The 17110-nt window shown below is 43.8% G+C and overlaps 1 protein-coding gene across 2 annotated transcripts in view; it reads left to right on the top strand.

Annotated features, from left to right (window-relative positions):
• Nucleotides 1-17110, top strand: part of COL5A1 (collagen type V alpha 1 chain) — a 237648-nt gene that overhangs the window by 131359 nt on the left and 89179 nt on the right. For both annotated transcript variants that reach the window (XM_073559469.1, XM_073559468.1), the window contains exons 11-22: nucleotides 3080-3142; nucleotides 6116-6190; nucleotides 11433-11525; nucleotides 13765-13821; nucleotides 13931-13984; nucleotides 14762-14815; nucleotides 14929-14982; nucleotides 15056-15109; nucleotides 15195-15248; nucleotides 15404-15448; nucleotides 16383-16436; nucleotides 16958-17002. In XM_073559469.1, coding sequence (XP_073415570.1) covers nucleotides 3080-3142; nucleotides 6116-6190; nucleotides 11433-11525; nucleotides 13765-13821; nucleotides 13931-13984; nucleotides 14762-14815; nucleotides 14929-14982; nucleotides 15056-15109; nucleotides 15195-15248; nucleotides 15404-15448; nucleotides 16383-16436; nucleotides 16958-17002 — 702 coding nt within the window. The remainder of the gene's footprint in view (nucleotides 1-3079; nucleotides 3143-6115; nucleotides 6191-11432; nucleotides 11526-13764; nucleotides 13822-13930; nucleotides 13985-14761; nucleotides 14816-14928; nucleotides 14983-15055; nucleotides 15110-15194; nucleotides 15249-15403; nucleotides 15449-16382; nucleotides 16437-16957; nucleotides 17003-17110) is intronic.

Raw genomic sequence — 17110 nt, 5'->3', positions numbered from 1 at the left:
CAGTAGTCAAGGCGGGAGATGATGAGGGCATGCACAAGAATTTTAGTAGATTGAGGGTTGAGGAAAGGATGGATTCTGGAGATATTTTTGAGCTGGAGGCGGCAGGAGTTGGAAAGAGCTTTGATGTGCGGTTTGAAGGACAGGGCAGAGTCAAAGGTTACACTGAGGCAGCAGACTTCTGGTAGCGGGGAAAGCGTGATGTCATTAATTGTGATAGATAGATCAGGTAAGGAAGTTCTGTGAGATGGAGGAAAGATGATGAGTTCAGATTTGTCCACATTGAGTTTGAGGAAGCGAGAGGAGAAGGAGGAGGATATGGCTGATAGACACTCCCGGATTCTGGATAGCAGAGAGGTGACATCTGGGCCAGAGAGGTAGATATGAGTATCATCAGCATACAGGTGTATGTGAATGTGCAGTGTGTGTATATATACATGTTTATGTGCAGTGTGTATACATGTGTATGTACAGTGTGTGTATACTTGTGTATGTAAAGTGTGTGTACATGTGCATGTGCAGAGTGTGTATACATACATGTTTATGTGCAGAGTGTGTATACATACGTAGTGAGTGTATACATGTATATGTGCAGTATGTGTATATACATGTGTATGTGTAGTGTGTGTATACATGCATGTGTATGTGCAGTGAGTGTATATACACGTGTATGTAGTGTGTATTCTTGTGTATGTGAAGTGTGTGTATACATAAATGTGTATGTGCAGAGTGTGTATACATACATGTGTATGTGCAGTATGTGTATACAAGTGTATGGACAGTGTGTGTATATACATGTGCATGGGCAGTGTGTGTGTATGCATGTGTATGGGCAGTGTGTGTGTACATGTGTATGGGCAGTGTGTGTGTACATGTGTATGGGCAGTGTGTGTGTGTACGTGTGTATGGGCAGTGTGTGTACGTGTGTATGGGCAGTGTGTGTGTACATGTGTATGGGCAGTGTGTGTGTACATGTGTATGGGCAGTGTGTGTGTATACATGTGTATGGGCAGTGTGTGTGTGTATACATGTGTATGGGCAGTGTGTGTGTATACGTGTGTATGGGCAGTGTGTGTGTGTATACATGTGTATGGGCAGTGTGTGTGTACATGTGTATGGGCAGTGTGTGTGTGTACGTGTGTATGGGCAGTGTGTGTGTACATGTGTATGGGCAGTGTGTGTACGTGTGTATGGGCAGTGTGTGTGTACATGTGTATGGGCAGTGTGTGTGTATACATGTGTATGGGCAGTGTGTGTGTGTATACATGTGTATGGGCAGTGTGTGTGTATACGTGTGTATGGGCAGTGTGTGTGTGTATACATGTGTATGGGCAGTGTGTGTGTGCACGTGTGTATGGGCAGTGTGTGTGTATACATGTGTATGGGCAGTGTGTGTGTGTACGTGTGTATGGGCAGTGTGTGTGTATACGTGTGTATGGGCAGTGTGTGTGTATACGTGTGTATGGGCAGTGTGTGTGTATACGTGTGTATGGGCAGTGTGTGTGTATACATGTGTATGGGCAGTGTGTGTGTGTACGTGTGTATGGGCAGTGTGTGTGTATACATGTGTATGGGCAGTGTGTGTGTATACGTGTGTATGGGCAGTGTGTGTGTATACATGTGTATGGGCAGTGTGTGTGTATACATGTGTATGGGCAGTGTGTGTGTATACATGTGTATGGGCAGTGTGTGTGTGTACGTGTGTATGGGCAGTGTGTGTGTATACGTGTGTATGGGCAGTGTGTGTGTATACGTGTGTATGGGCAATGTGTTTGTATACATGTGTATGGGCAGTGTGTGTGTATACGTGTGTATGGGCAGTGTGTGTGTATACGTGTGTATGGGCAGTGTGTGTGTATACATGTGTATGGGCAGTGTGTGTGTATACGTGTGTATGGGCAGTGTGTGTGTATACGTGTGTATGGGCAATGTGTTTGTATACATGTGTATGGGCAGTGTGTGTGTATACGTGTGTATGGGCAGTGTGTGTGTGTATACATGTGTATGGGCAGTGTGTGTGTATACATGTGTATGGGCAGTGTGTGTGTATACGTGTGTATGGGCAGTGTGTGTGTATACATGTGTATGGGCAGTGTGTGTGTGTACGTGTGTATGGGCAGTGTGTGTGTATACGTGTGTATGGGCAGTGTGTGTGTGTATACATGTGTATGGGCAGTGTGTGTGTGCACGTGTGTATGGGCAGTGTGTGTGTATACATGTGTATGGGCAGTGTGTACGTGTGTATGGGCAGTGTGTGTGTATACATGTGTATGGGCAGTGTGTGTGTATACATGTGTATGGGCAGTGTGTGTGTATACGTGTGTATGGGCAGTGTGTGTGTATACGTGTGTATGGGCAGTGTGTGTGTATACGTGTGTATGGGCAGTGTGTGTGTATACATGTGTATGGGCAGTGTGTGTGTATACGTGTGTATGGGCAGTGTGTGTGTATACGTGTGTATGGGCAGTGTGTGTGTATACGTGTGTATGGGCAGTGTGTGTGTATACATGTGTATGGGCAGTGTGTGTGTATACGTGTGTATGGGCAGTGTGTGTGTATACGTGTGTATGGGCAGTGTGTGTGTGTATACATGTGTATGGGCAGTGTGTGTGTATACATGTGTATGGGCAGTGTGTGTGTATACGTGTGTATGGGCAGTGTGTGTGTGTATACATGTGTATGGGCAGTGTGTGTGTGTATACATGTGTATGGGCAGTGTGTGTGTGTGTACGTGTGTATGGGCAGTGTGTGTGTAAGCATGTGTATGGGCAATGTGTTTGTATACATGTGTATGAGCAGTGTGTGTGTAATAACACAATTATATTTGAATAAATATTGATTTTTTTGTTCAAGAATAAGTGTGGATTGTTGTTCATGGAACAAAAAAATAAGACATTCCCTGAAATAAGCTCGAATCCATCTTTCGGAGCAAAAAATAATATAAGACCCTGTCTTATTTTCGTAAAAACGCAGTAGTTGGAGAGTCGCTATCACATAAATGCAGTTTAGTGTGCTTAATTTTGCTTTAACTGTTACTAACACTTCACAGTTGACCCTGATCCATTTTCTCCCTCTTTTGCAGGGTTATCCTGGGCCTCCTGGTACTTCTGGTTCCCCTGGTCCTGCTGGTGACCCTGGTGAAAGGGTAAGAACCGAATCCTCTTCATTTACCTGTATCCTGTGTTGCTCGGTGCAGGTCGGAGCACATGTATATAACATTTGGCGTCCCAGAAGCATGTTTTCGGCATGGGCATGCAATGATTCATGTTACATGCACATGGCAGAGCCTGTTGTGTGGCACAGGCAGTTGCTGCGGCCCTATAACATGGAGCGGTTGGCTCTGTTTTGCCCCGTGCGCCCACATGCTAAAGGATTGTCTCATCTTGAAGCATTGATTGTAACGAACACAGGTAACACATGGCCCCTCAGACCTGCTTAAAGGCCGGATCCAAAGAATGGCGTATTGATTCTGTCAGGTCTGCACTTGCACTGCCCATAGGGTGCACTTTATAGCAGATCCTCCCTGTGTCACTTCACGGTCTGTTTAATAGGTGATAAAATCGAATGCTCTGTGAGGACAGCAGGAGAGTTTATCAGCCTTACAGGCCCAAGCCAGGTATTCCTTACACCAGAGACATATGGTGTCCAAGCCAATAGTCTTAATTCGTTATTGCTCTCAGCCGTGTATGGCAGAACACATGACATCATCCATTACAACTCCTGCATATGGCTCTAATTAGGAACAGGAATTGTTTGTAGGGTGTGCCGTGTACAGTGTAAGCCAACGCGCAGACAAGGCGGGAAGTATGGTGAACGATGGGCCAGAAATCTGATATATTAACCTTTTCCTGCCTCATAGGGAGACGTGTGTGTCATTTATGTTTCAAAAATATTCCCTGTGTCCTTAATAAATGTAAAATAAGAAACATTGGCTGCACAGATATGATACTAAAGCAGATGGCGCTGGAGACCATGGGAGGGGAGGCTAGTGAAATACCACTGAAACTGAAAATAATTGATAGTGCCACCCTGTGGCCAAGCCTCGGTACTGCACTGCCATTTAGTATATAGCTTTATTTTTTGCTCTGTTCTCTTAACCATTAGACTATTAAAGTATTCATGTTGCATATATCCCCTCTTCAGAGCTGGATACTGTAAACCAGGAGCCATTAGAGGGTTTAGGAGATGTTGTCACGAGCCCACGTACAAACACAGAACACTTAGGCTGAGTGCAGACAGACTTTTTTGCCCTGCGGATTTTTCCGCGCAGAATTGAAGAAATCCGCAGGTCAAATGACCTGAATTTTTCCTGCGGATTTCTTCCATTTTTAATGTGGTTTTCTTGCGGTTTTTTGTGCAGTTTTCCACTGCGGTTTTCCCCCTGTGGATTTGGAGACTGGGGAGGTGGAAAACCGCACAAAAGAAGTGACATGCTGCGGATTTTGTACCACGTGGAAAAATCCACAGCGTCTGCACAGCAGTTTTTTTTCCATTGATTTACATGCAACTGTAAATAACAGTGCGGATCCGCAGCGTTTCTGCGCGGTAAAATCCGCTGCGGATCCGCAGGAATTCTGCATCATGTGCACATGGCCTTAGTGACCCGTATATGGAAAGCAGATGCAACGAATGTGAACATGAGTGTTTTATTACACCCAAAAGCAATTTATTTTCATTCTTCCCAGCCTATAATCAGCATAAAAGTCTCTGTAATTGATAATTGTCTTTTTTTTTTGCGTCATGTGTGCAACAGTCGGATAATGCAGTAAATTGATCTCTGAGTCCTGACTGATTAATGCCCAGTCATGCATTAAACATCAGGCATAATTGGGAATGCATCTGGTCCTGACATCAGACTAAGGCCTCATACCCATTGGCGATTAAAAAAAAAAGTCAGATTTCTTGACATTAAAAAAGGGTGGAGTGTTATGCCAGTGTCATGCGATTTCTATGCGATTTTTAATCTTTCCATCCGTTTTCAATCTGTTTTTTTTTCCAGCCACTCTTTTTCTACAGTCATTTACAGGACCATTTATAGTGTTCTATACCAGAGAATGGTGATGTATCGTTTAAAAACGGATGGAAAATGGATGGTCTGTTTTTGGTCCGTTTTTTTAATCGCACCCATTGACTTGTATTGGCGAAAAATTTTTCTCAGACCAATTTTGGTTGAGAAAAAAATCACTAGTGAGATGTCACCCATTCACTAACATTGGTCAGAGTGCAATCCGATTTAAAATCGGATTGCACTCATCCGATTTTATCGCCAGTGAGTATGAGGCCTTAAGGCCTCTTTCACACATCAGTATTTTTGATCAGTATTTGTATGCCAAAACCAGGAGTGTCTCCAAAACAAAGAACAGACATCAGTCTTTCAATTATATTTTTTTTCTTGGTAAGTTCCATTCCTGGCTTTGGCATACAACACTGATGCAAAATACTGACGTGTGAATGAGCCTTTATACAGGGTTTATACTACAGCCTCTTGGTGCAGAGACAATGGCAGCCACAGACATCTCTCCGCTGCTTATGAGCAGATGCATATAACATTACATAAGATTGCCACCATGAAGTCTGATCCTTCGTCATATGGTGCAGTCAGATCTTATGCTAAAATTAGTAAGATCAATATATTTCAGATTGTCCTGCTACATATTCGCCTTACGAGCTAATTTAAATTTTTTAAACATTGGAAAACGTTACAATGTATGGGAGTTTGTGGGGATTCGTAGAGACACTGGGTCCCCTTGAGATAAGTTGAGATGGTGCGGATTCCACTCTTGACACCGTCACCATTGCATCCCATTTTCATCAAGGCCTAGTAAATCACTCTTGTTTCAGAATCGTAACTGCCCCCTGTCCATTATTTGGTGCTTCCTTGGGTCAGAGGGAGCAGGACATGATCAAAGGTCTCATCTGAGACCAGTGGAGGCAGAGTCCATGTATGACGTCTGTGCATTTACAGAACCTGCATCTCTTGGAACAGGAATGTACAGTGGTTTAGGTTCTGGTCCTACAGAAGTTCAACTTTTGAAATGTTGAGTTTTATCTGGATACTGAGCAGAATTATTCATGCTGTGTTAATGCATTTTGTTGTATCTGTCTTATCACCCATAAGGGACCCCCAGGAAGACCAGGACTTTCAGGTGCTGATGGTTTACCTGGACCTCCAGGCACTATGATCATGTTACCCGTAAGTACCCACGGATGTCAGTAAAGGTGCTGTATTAATACACTGGTTTCATATATGATATATTCCCATGACTGTGTTTTTTCTGGCAATGTGATCGGATTACTGTGATTTCATTGTGGTGTTGATGCATCTTCACCTTTAAACTGACCTGAGATATAAGTGAATAGCATCGACTGAAAATGCAGCAGCTGTACACTATAGCTGACACCTTGCTGCATGAGTTGCGATTGGTGTTAGCACAGATGGAGGTCATTTAACCTATTAGCGTATTATTTAAAGGGAGTGGGCACCATCCAAATAATCAAAATGATGGGATCAACCTATGCATACACTAATATTAATGTGAAGAAGCAAGAGAAAAGAAGTATGCAACAACAGTGATCACCAAAAAATATCAATTGTTTATTACAACATTATGGATAAAATATGGGAGAACAAAACAAAGTAAAAACATTTAAATAAAACAACTATGGCCTACAAAAACCACATACCAGGAACAGCCTACAATATGTCCATTGAGGGACCCAGACACGGATGATAGGGCACTTATTCAATTAGGGGCATAGCATATGACCATAGACACAATGAGCAGTAGTGACAGATAATAGAATGTATCAAATATACAGAAGGTTCAAGATGTGCATACAGTGCACCGGATCCTCAAATGTGCAAACACATGAATACAGGCAATTAAGTGCATATATAAGCCAGATCCCGTAGACTGTGTTGAGCATACAAGATCCCAGGCAGTCTATGTCATGCAAAAAGTATAAAGGTAAATGCAAAGTTCTGGCAAAAAAAGCAATTCAAGAAACAGATGTAAAAAAGGAACAGCTGTAAACAATACTTAGCTCTATGTCAGGGTTAGTGCCCCTATGCACTCAAGATATCATCCATGGTGGGAGTGGAACCCCACGCGTATCGACACGAAGTGTCTTCCTCTGGGGCAGTGAGCCAACAAACAGGCTCTTCCTGCATGTGTTGTGACTGTCACACAGCCGCGACTCATGCAGCTGTGGCGCCTATCAGCTGATTATCGGGAGCGCTCCAGGTATCTGGGTTCCCGAGGCAGCTATTCAGGAAGCGCGATAGCTATTTGGATAAGCACTTATCCAAAGCTATTCACTACGCATATACATGGATAACATAGTGTGGGGGCTCCCTCTTTAACCCCATCTGCACCCTGAGATCATGATTGTGTGGTCCTAGTGGTTCCCATGGCTATTTATGGCCAAATAATGTCCATTAAGTCTGCCGAATCTTCACAAATATTCATTGCTCTTAAGTATTAGCACAGATGACCTCCGGCAGCAGCAGGAAAGCTTCGGCTGACACTGACAATGAATGCTCTCTGTGCAGACAGTCCCGGCGTGCAGTGCATTGAGCATTCCGGCAGCTGCCTTTCAGCTTGCAAGCAGCGCTTGACGTCCCTGCCATGCACTGCTTACAAGCATTAATCAGCTGCTGGCATCGCAGCAGGAAGCTGCGAGGGCGACCAGGTAAGGTAAGTGTAATGGTTTGGTTTTTTACTGTTTTCTGAAGGGGAAATGCATACCAGGATGGGGGTGGGGCCAATCATACCAGGATAAGGAAAGGATGGGACCAATCCTACCAGGACCGGGATGGGGGCCAATCTTATCAGGATGCCATTGAAGAGAAATGAATATTCATTATCCTCCATGCCCATGGGCGTGGAATGCAGTGAATATTAATTTCTCTTTAACAGCGGGCACAGGAGTTAGCCGCAGCAGCTGGCTCCAGCCTCTGTGACCCGCTGCACCTCCGAAACCGCTCCCCCATCTCCCCACCATAGCCAGAACTGATACATCTGGACTATAAGATGCATCCCCCATTTTCCTCCACATTTTTCTAGGAAAATAGTGCATCTTATAGTCCGAAAAATACAGTATTATATGGAGATCTGTATTCATTAGAGGAATGGGTTACACGGACCAATAAGACAAGAAATGGCTTAAAATCACAATTCATCTGAATAATTCTACTCACACCCGCCATTGTGGTTGTATCATTCGGCAACAAGCACAGCACACTGCCGCAGGTCTGATCCCCTTGGTGCTATATTAGGGAACAATTCTTATTTCATGGCATAGTTACTGTGAATGCATCTGTCACAAATGTTTTTTGACTATTGCGCAGAGATGCTGGAAGATTCCTATTAGTAAGAACTGCTGTTTGCATCAAAAGAACAATCATTTGATTCAAGCTGTTTCACAAAATCTGACACTCCTGCCAAACCCACGTGGAAACTACATGTGTCGCTTGGTTTAAAAGACCTGAGAAGCCATAAAGCCTCTAATAAAGAGTCCAGCGAGGAGCAGACAAGCGGCAGAGGATCTAGTGATCATTGCTGCTTCAGATGAGATGAAGCTCCTGAGGATAGATCTGGGTTCTATTGATCAGTATGTTTGCAGTAGAGCACCCAGCACCAGTCTTCATAGAAGCAAATCGCGTAATTTCTTCTTTGTCCTAATTAAATCACAGCTGCAATACCACTAAGCCCTTGACTTTATGTCAAATCAGGAGAAAAGAAGATGAGAAATGTTTGCAGTCTTCATTAAACATCTATCCATAATATTGAATAACTTTGCAGATATGTAGCTTTACTTATCTTCTACCAATACAGGGAATGACTACAGCCTCACACAGCTGAGCAGATGTCATTTCATAAAGCCCCCCGTTACACACTGCGATGTCGCTAGCAATATCGCTGTAAAGTCACCGATTTTGTGGCGTTGCAGCGATATTGCTAGCGATATCGCTGTATGTGATACTTACCTCCGACCCGCTCCCCTGCTGGTTATCGCTGATCGCGCGAGAAGCTCCTGGACCATTCCTCGTCGGTCACTTCCTGCGGCGCTTCCTGTGGCGCCGACGAGCGACACGTGGAGCCGGGCGGGAGGACGCAGGATCACCGCGTCTGACAGGTAAGTAGCGATCCCAGTCCCCAGCGATGTCACTGGTGAGATCTGCCTGTGTGGCAGCTCACTAGCGACCACCCAGCGATTCACCAGCGATCCTGACCGCGTCATATCGCTAGTCAGGATCGCTGGTGCATCGCTAGGTGTAACGGTACCCTTAAGCCGAAAGTTCTCACCCTCCCCCCACACTGACTGCCATACTGATACAAGAGGACGTGTTGTTTTCTCCCCTGCATGACGCTTCTTGCTTATGATTGGCTATTGTGGTGCCCCTGAGGGTTCAGTCGCCTTGAGGTACTGCACCTCCTCCTGAGGTGTGGTACCCCACCATTCAGGTAAGGTGGAGACACCTGACCACGCTGCCGTTACAACTCCCATTGAAGCTCATCGGGAGTACCCCACAGCCCTGGGAGGGCGACCCACTATCCTCATGCGGAGAAAGAAATACACGCCCCTAGAGAGGAATTTCTGGTAACACTCAGTTGAACTGTAACATAAATTATAACTTAAATTTTACAAATGAAAATCTCTGCAACATACAAGAGAAATAAAAAAATAAAAACTGCGTTTTACTCCACTCTGCAGCTGTTATTCCGTGACGTGTCCGGTTTACCATGTTGTGAAAGGTTTTCTTTAAAGGGAAACTTTTAGTTGATTCTAGCTGCGCAAACCACGGGCAGCATGAATCAGAGCCTGGCTGCACGATTGTCTCCTGGTATGGTGTCCTCTGAAATACTTTAGTGTTTAAGGGAAATATAGTTTGAAGATCTGTTCAGGGACTAGAGACGAGTTTATTCCAGTGCCGCACCTGGCTGACTTTTCTCAGCGCCTCACCAGATCAGTGATAGGCCGGGATCACACATGCGAGGAATACGGCCGAGTCTTGAATGTTAATACCTGGCACTGACACTCGGGAGTGGAGCGTGCGGCCGCAGAGCATTACATGGAGTCACAGGCTCCGCTCCTGAGTGCTGGCGGCAGTGTCGGGTATTAACATGTGAAATTCGGCCGTATTCCTCGCATGTGTGATCCTGGCCATAGGTCTCTCGAATGGGTGTGCTTTGCATGAGTTCCGTCAGTCAGCGGATCATCGAATTGTACCACTACTGAAACAGCCAGAGCATTTCAGAGAAAATTATACCCGGCTGTAATCGTACAGGATCCAATTCATTAGAACCAGGTGACCGATTCCCGTTCAATCAGCCATATATTATTCTAGGAATAAAATTTAAAATGATGCCTATGGGAGTGGGTCAGACAGCTGTCTAAATCGGACTGAGATCAGTCCACAGTACATTAGACTGTCTGGCGCTCTCCTGATCTGAGCGTCACAGCGTCATATATCTATGCTGCTGTCACGTTCAGGTTGGGAGAGCCGCAGCCAGAGCAAGGCTTGCAGTCTCATCTCAGTTCCGTTTATATGGCCATCTGACTGCTCCCTAAAAGTGAAGACCTGAGCACTCTCATAAACTTTTCAAGCACATGACACATTTTCTGATCGATTTGTAGGCCAGAGGACCGTGCAGTCATTTGCAGCACAATTTTGTTTCTCAATCATGTGCTGTCAGCCTGCCGCAAGTGGTTACAGTTTTGAGTGGACCGTCTAGCTATATCCTTAGTAACCAGAAAAGTGAAGTGCGAGCCAGAGATGCTGGTGAAGTTGAAAACCGTTATTATATTTTATATTAGTATTTTTCTACCCATAAGTTTATCTCCATTTTCATTTTATGCAGTTTTTGCCTGTGCCACTAGAGGGAGCAGTGTGCAGGATTATAATGGCGCCTAATGTAAAAGCCTCCAGTACTGCACGGGTTAAATGTGCACTCATTAAGCCGTCTGTGGCTCATTGCCCTCTCTTTGCTGCAATAAAGTCCTCGAGATATAAATGTGATTTATCTATAATTCAATACACAGCAATTTCATGGAGTCTTGATAGGGCCTTTTAAGCAGGAATAAATCTAAGATCTGTTTTCATAAAAGGAGCAGTTTTCATCCTGCATAAAAGCAGCACAGTCAGAGGCGGAGGTGGGGATAAAAACGTCACTTGGTTTGTTTGTAGGCAACAAAATGCTGTTTTTACTGCCTAGAATAAAATGCCGATCCAGCTTCACTGTAGGAGATGGCCAGGTGAGCCCTGAGCTTTCTCTATGGCCTGGTGCTCTCACCACACAATGTATAAATGTAATGGGGCAATCATGTATTCATCCCTTACATTACATATGGATACTATAGACCCCTATAGCCAATTGTGTCTTCTCCCCATCAGGTTTTCATGTTCTGTTCTTTTTTTCTTTTCTTTTTAGTTCCGATTCTCAGGGGGAGGAGATGGTTCCTCCAAAGGACCCCAACTTTCTCAACAAGAAGCCCAGGCTCAAGCCATGCTACAGCAAGCTAGAGTAAGCATGCAGCTCACACTGACAGCCCAGTCATTGCTGACACCTATGTGTAGCCTGTCTAGTGAGCAGTTATGGTCATATATGATGAGCTGAGCTGCCTTTATAACTACCTTTGGTTTTCCTCCACATTGGATGAAATGCTAGTTTATTCTTCATGTGAATTCTCACATTTGAAGACCTCAGATGGTTAGAAAACCTAGGGTGTCAGTTCCTGTTGCAAATTTTCACAGTGGCTTTCACCCACTTTAGTGTAGTAGGGGTGAAATCCATGGTGCATTCACATTGAAATCTGAAGCAAAATCCTCCATACTTTACAATGCAGCTCTGCTTGTATAGATGGATTGTTGTGCTCTCCCATACAGTGCAGCTCTGCTTGTGTAGATAGGTTGTTGTGCCCCCAAATACTTTACAAAGCAGCTTTGCTCGTGTAGATAGGTTGGTGTGCTCTGCTTTACTTTACAATGCAGTTCTGCTTGTGCAGATAACTTGTAGTGCCCTCCCATACTATACAATCAGCTCTGCTTGTGCAGATAAGGTGTAGTGCCCTCCCATACTTTACAATCAGCTCTGCTTGTGCAGATAAGGTGTAGTGCCCTCCCATACTTTACAATCAGCTCTGCTTGTGCAGATAAGGTGTAGTGCCCTCCCATACTATACAATCAGCTCTGCTTGTGCAGATAAGGTGTAGTGCCCTCCCATACTTTACAATCAGCTCTGCTTGTGCAGATAAGGTGTAGTGCCCTCCCATACTTTACAATCAGCTCTGCTTGTGCAGATAAGGTGTAGTGCCCTCCCATACTTTACAATCAGCTCTGCTTGTGAAGATAAGTTGTTGTGCTCCTCCATACTTTACAATGCAGCTCTGCTTGTGTAGATAGGTTGTCGTACTCCCCCACACTTTACAAATGGCTCTACTTATGGAAATAATAAGTTATTGTTTTAGCTTAGTCCATGGAGAGCAGATCACATTTATAAAGGGGTGATTTCATCTTATTTTTTGTAAATTTCAAAAGTGCTTATAAAATAAGCAACTTTGCAATTTACTTAAAAATCCTCTCCTTTCTCAATTCTATAGTTTACTGCTCATTGCTGAGGTTTGCCGGTGTCTTGGGCAAGGATTGCATACTTGCAAGCGCCGCTCTGAGACTGGCTTCTTTCAGCAGAATAAGAGAGCTGATAGATTGGACCAGTGGCTCAACCATGCCAAGTGACTCTGCTATGCCACACTGCCCAAACTGTCAGTGATTCAGCAGATCACCATCCATTCGGCAAGTGGGATGCCCAACAGTGTGCTGCTTAAGATAGGAAGTTAAAACAACCCCTTTGGTCACATTTCTGCCCAGTTGTCAAGTTCCCAGTCATGCAATAGCAAAGTTTCTCCTAAAAATTTTAAAAGCAACAGCTGAAAGGGACAAGACACAGATTAGATATTAGAAAAAACCTTTTGACAGTTAGAGTGATCAATGAGTGGAACAGGCTGCCACGAGAAGTGGTGAGTTCTCCTTCAATGGAAGTCTGCAAACAGAGGCTGGACAGACATCTGTCTGAGATGAAAAAGTGGGGAATAAGTTTTTTGCTCAACTGTATGTAAGGTAGATGCTCAGAAATATTATTATTTTATTCAAAGATCCATAGCAGACAGATACTCACAGAAAGCCAATGTTTTGGCCTATTACAGCCTTTGTAAAAGTATATCTGAACGTGAAAGGATCCGGGTTCCTGATGGAGATAGTTTCCGTGGTGTACAGCCGGTATACCTTGACAAAGGCCATAATAGGTCGAAACATTGGCTTTATATGAGTTATTTGTCTGCTATTGGTCTTTGAAGAAAAATTATAATTTTCATGTATTTTTGAATGCCCTAGTAATTTTTGAGTAATCTGACTGGGATGATTTAGTGAATCCTGCTTTGAGCAGGGGGTTGGACACGATGACCCTGAAGGTCCCTTCCAACTCTACCATTCTATGAGTTTATGAAATGGAACATCACCGGTCACTACTGGGACATTATCATATAAGAGGAGACATTTGTCAGCTCAGTCCTGTGACTGCGTCCATGTAGATTCAGCCCCTCACAGCGTTACTTGATGCATTACCAAACAAGAGAATTATAACAGGGAGACATATTGCTATTTTGTATCAGTTTCTTAAAGTGCAGATTTAGTGAATAGAAAATTGTGTTCCAAACCTCATTCTTGGTTCAAAGTGTAATCAAGACTTTTTGTGTTTCTGATTTCAGCTGGCCTTAAGGGGCCCGTCTGGTCCAATGGGACTTACTGGAAGACCCGGTCCATTGGTGAGTAATGAAGGCTTCTTGTCACGGAAGTTAGATGATCCTGAACCTTCAGTACAGTTATGTGACTAATGTGATATTAAGACTGTACTTTACTGCTGTTTTCTTCTAGGGGTCTCCAGGTCCGGCAGGACTGAAGGGAGAACCAGGCGACTTAGGGCCACAGGTAAAATGTCTTCATAAGACCCTGCTCTGAGAGCAGGAATCTCATCCATGTTATTAATCTGCTGTATACTGTGCAGACAATAATGACTATTTCATATGTTTATGGTGACAACCAGCACCTGTATCGTAACAAAAGTTCTCACAGACACTTGTTACTGATACCACTGATATAATGACGTGATCAGACCGCACACCTTGTAATACAGTATTGGCTAAAGATTCATGTTCCTTAAAAAAATATGAGTAACAATGTAAAGTCCTTACCTTTATGTGCCCTGTTTCAAGTCTGCACTGACTCGCTGTTACCCAATGAAGTCTGCAGCCTAACGGCACCCGGTCCACAGGCCATCATAGTAATGGTGCCACACATCATGGCTCCTGTTAATAACGGACACAGCAAATGATGGCAGAATAAAGATGGATGATTTTTAAGCAAGTGTTAAAAATATAGTTTACCTTCATGGAAAAACTCCTTGGCCCTATAGAAAGAATGAAACCTGCCTGACATGCTCATCATATTTACTATAGATCACCACTTCTCTGCTGGAAATGGGACGGGTCTCCAGTTCATGGGGGTGGGGGTGCTCAGATAGGGGCTGTTATACCGTAAAAGTCATGTAATGGTAGGAGGACTCTTATCACTGAGAAGTAAAGCAGGGTTGCCAGCCACATAGTGAATTTTCGTCTTTTATGCTCATACTCTCCATGTTGTATATAGTGCAGTTTATTTTGCAGCAGTTTCATGCATTCCTGGGTTCTCTCCATGTTTATCTTGTAGGGTCCTCGTGGTTCTCAAGGAACTCCTGGACCATCAGGAAAGCCTGGACGAAGGGTAGGTGCACAGACCTTCCGTTGTTGGCATTACTGTAATGCAATCACCTACAACCGGGGGATAATCTCTGATAATGTGCAGTAAGTTACAAGATTACTTCTCCTATATTCCAGGGCCGGGCAGGAAGTGATGGTGCTCGAGGTATGCCTGGACAGACTGGACCTAAGGTATGGAGTATTGCGTGTGTTTAAGCCTTGTAAGAAATACTCATAATAACTGAGCTTTTTTATTTGTTTCTAGGGTGACAGAGGATTTGATGGTTTGGCTGGTTTGCCTGGCGAAAAGGGTCATCGTGTAGGTTCAGTTCTACTGATTTAATTTCCAGCTGTCATAGACAATTATTTTGAAGTGGTTAATAGATTTTATTGGTTGTTGTTAGGGTGAATCTGGTCCACATGGGCCTCCCGGACCGCCAGGAGAGGACGGTGAGAGGGTAAGCACATCATCCCATAAATATAATATTGTGTCCACGTGCAAACAATCCCATAAACAGTGTGTGGTACCTGCTGCTGGTGTGAGGGCGAGCACAGGGGCCGTGTCACTGGAGTTGGAGATATGATGTACTCAAGCGTCTTGTTGCTTTTTTAGGGCGATGACGGAGAGGTCGGACCTCGAGGATTGCCAGGTGAACCTGTAAGTATTTTGCATGTGAGGGTTTTTTTTAAAGTTGAGTAGGATATTAGTATTTACATTGCAGAGTCCTACGGCATTGGGGGTGCTGGCAGTACATTTTCTTTAATAGTTGTATATCACTTTTTGTGCTTCAAGGAAAAACAAATAAATGTAATACTAAAGGGGCACAAACACTTTCAATGCAAGTCAGAAAACAGGCCATCAGTCCAATGTATAACAGGCTATCCCTACTTTACCCCAAATGCAGATCTGAGGGAAAATAAGCATTGGGGTTCTGGGTCACAACATGTCTAATCCTTTGTTCATGCAGGTGATAAGCCGCTGAAAAAGAAGTCTAGCAGCAGCTCATACACGAATGCTCAGCTGAGCCCAGCAGACATGTATGAGAGTGGAAATCAAAATCACAACAGAATAGACTAGTTTTTGGTCCCGCAGAGTAAGGATACTATCACATTACATTTCTGACTCCATCAGGGAGCTTGAAAAATGAGATTCAGCAAATCTCCACCAGAGTCATTGAGGCAATTTTTTTACTTTGGACCAGTTCACCTTTTTTTTGTCGACATTGTTTTTTATGCTGGATTTCACGATTATGTCTCGCCTGTTAGATGTTCACCACTGGAAAAAAATTCAAAGTTGCAGAATTTGCAGTCATGGGCCCCATTATGCTCAGAGACGCTGTTGGGGCATCCTTAGTTGTCTGTGCTAAGTCACTGGGCAATTGCCCTACTACTCCATCCTCACCTTGTTACTTTTCTAAAACTCTTCATGCCTAAGATCTTTCAGAAATGTTTGTATATAACCTGACGTTCATGATTTTATGCGTGAAGGATTCAACCATTCCATAGCAAGGCTGCGTTTATGTCAGATTTATGCATTGTAGATTATTTTATTATATACTTTATAATATTAATTCATATGTTTGTGTTTATAGGGACCACGTGGTTTACTTGGACCAAAGGGACCTCCTGGGCCCCCTGGACAACACGTAAGTTATTGCTCCTCTTCATTATCCTGCAGGTGGTAACATTGGGAAGGTTGGTGTCAGGCTTTGTGGGAGGCAGCGGTTGCTGAATCTGCAGTAATCCTTGTCTCACGCCATCCCACAGACTCGCACAAACTATCTTAATGGGTAATGAGCCTGAACTGGGCAAATTACTCCACATTTTCTCCACTTATTAAAATATTGCTGATAAGTTGCATTGTGGAGAAGCTCAAAGCAGCGAAGATGCAGAAATCCGGATCTGTCATTGCAGCTCTGATGATAAATTACCATTGGTTCTAATGCTGGGGAGCATCGACTGTGATACATGCGATGCTCATGTCTTCCCACCATCGTATCAGGGATGATGCTTTCCTTTTACCCTGCCCTTATTTGTGCTGATCATTCATACTATAGTTCTAGCTGTGCACTGCAAATGGGATAATTGATTATATTAATTTTTCCACTGATTTGTGAGTAATACAAATTTTCCTGTTTGTCATATTTTCTTCCGGTCCCTGAAACAGGGCGTTTCTGGCATGGACGGACCAGTTGGACCCAAAGGAAGTGTAGTGAGTATTAATATATGAGATTAGTAAGGCAGCCATTTATATAATCATATCTTGGTCAGTACTCTTTGTCTCTATATGCTGACTTTGCTCACCTTATTTTTAGGGACC

Source organism: Dendrobates tinctorius, unplaced genomic scaffold (genome assembly GCF_039654945.1).
Source record: "Dendrobates tinctorius isolate UK_male_01 unplaced genomic scaffold, ASM3965494v1 ptg000013l, whole genome shotgun sequence".
Taxonomy (NCBI): domain Eukaryota; kingdom Metazoa; phylum Chordata; class Amphibia; order Anura; family Dendrobatidae; genus Dendrobates; species Dendrobates tinctorius.
Note: the sequence above shows the minus strand (reverse complement) of the source record. Positions and strands in the feature narration are given on the sequence as shown.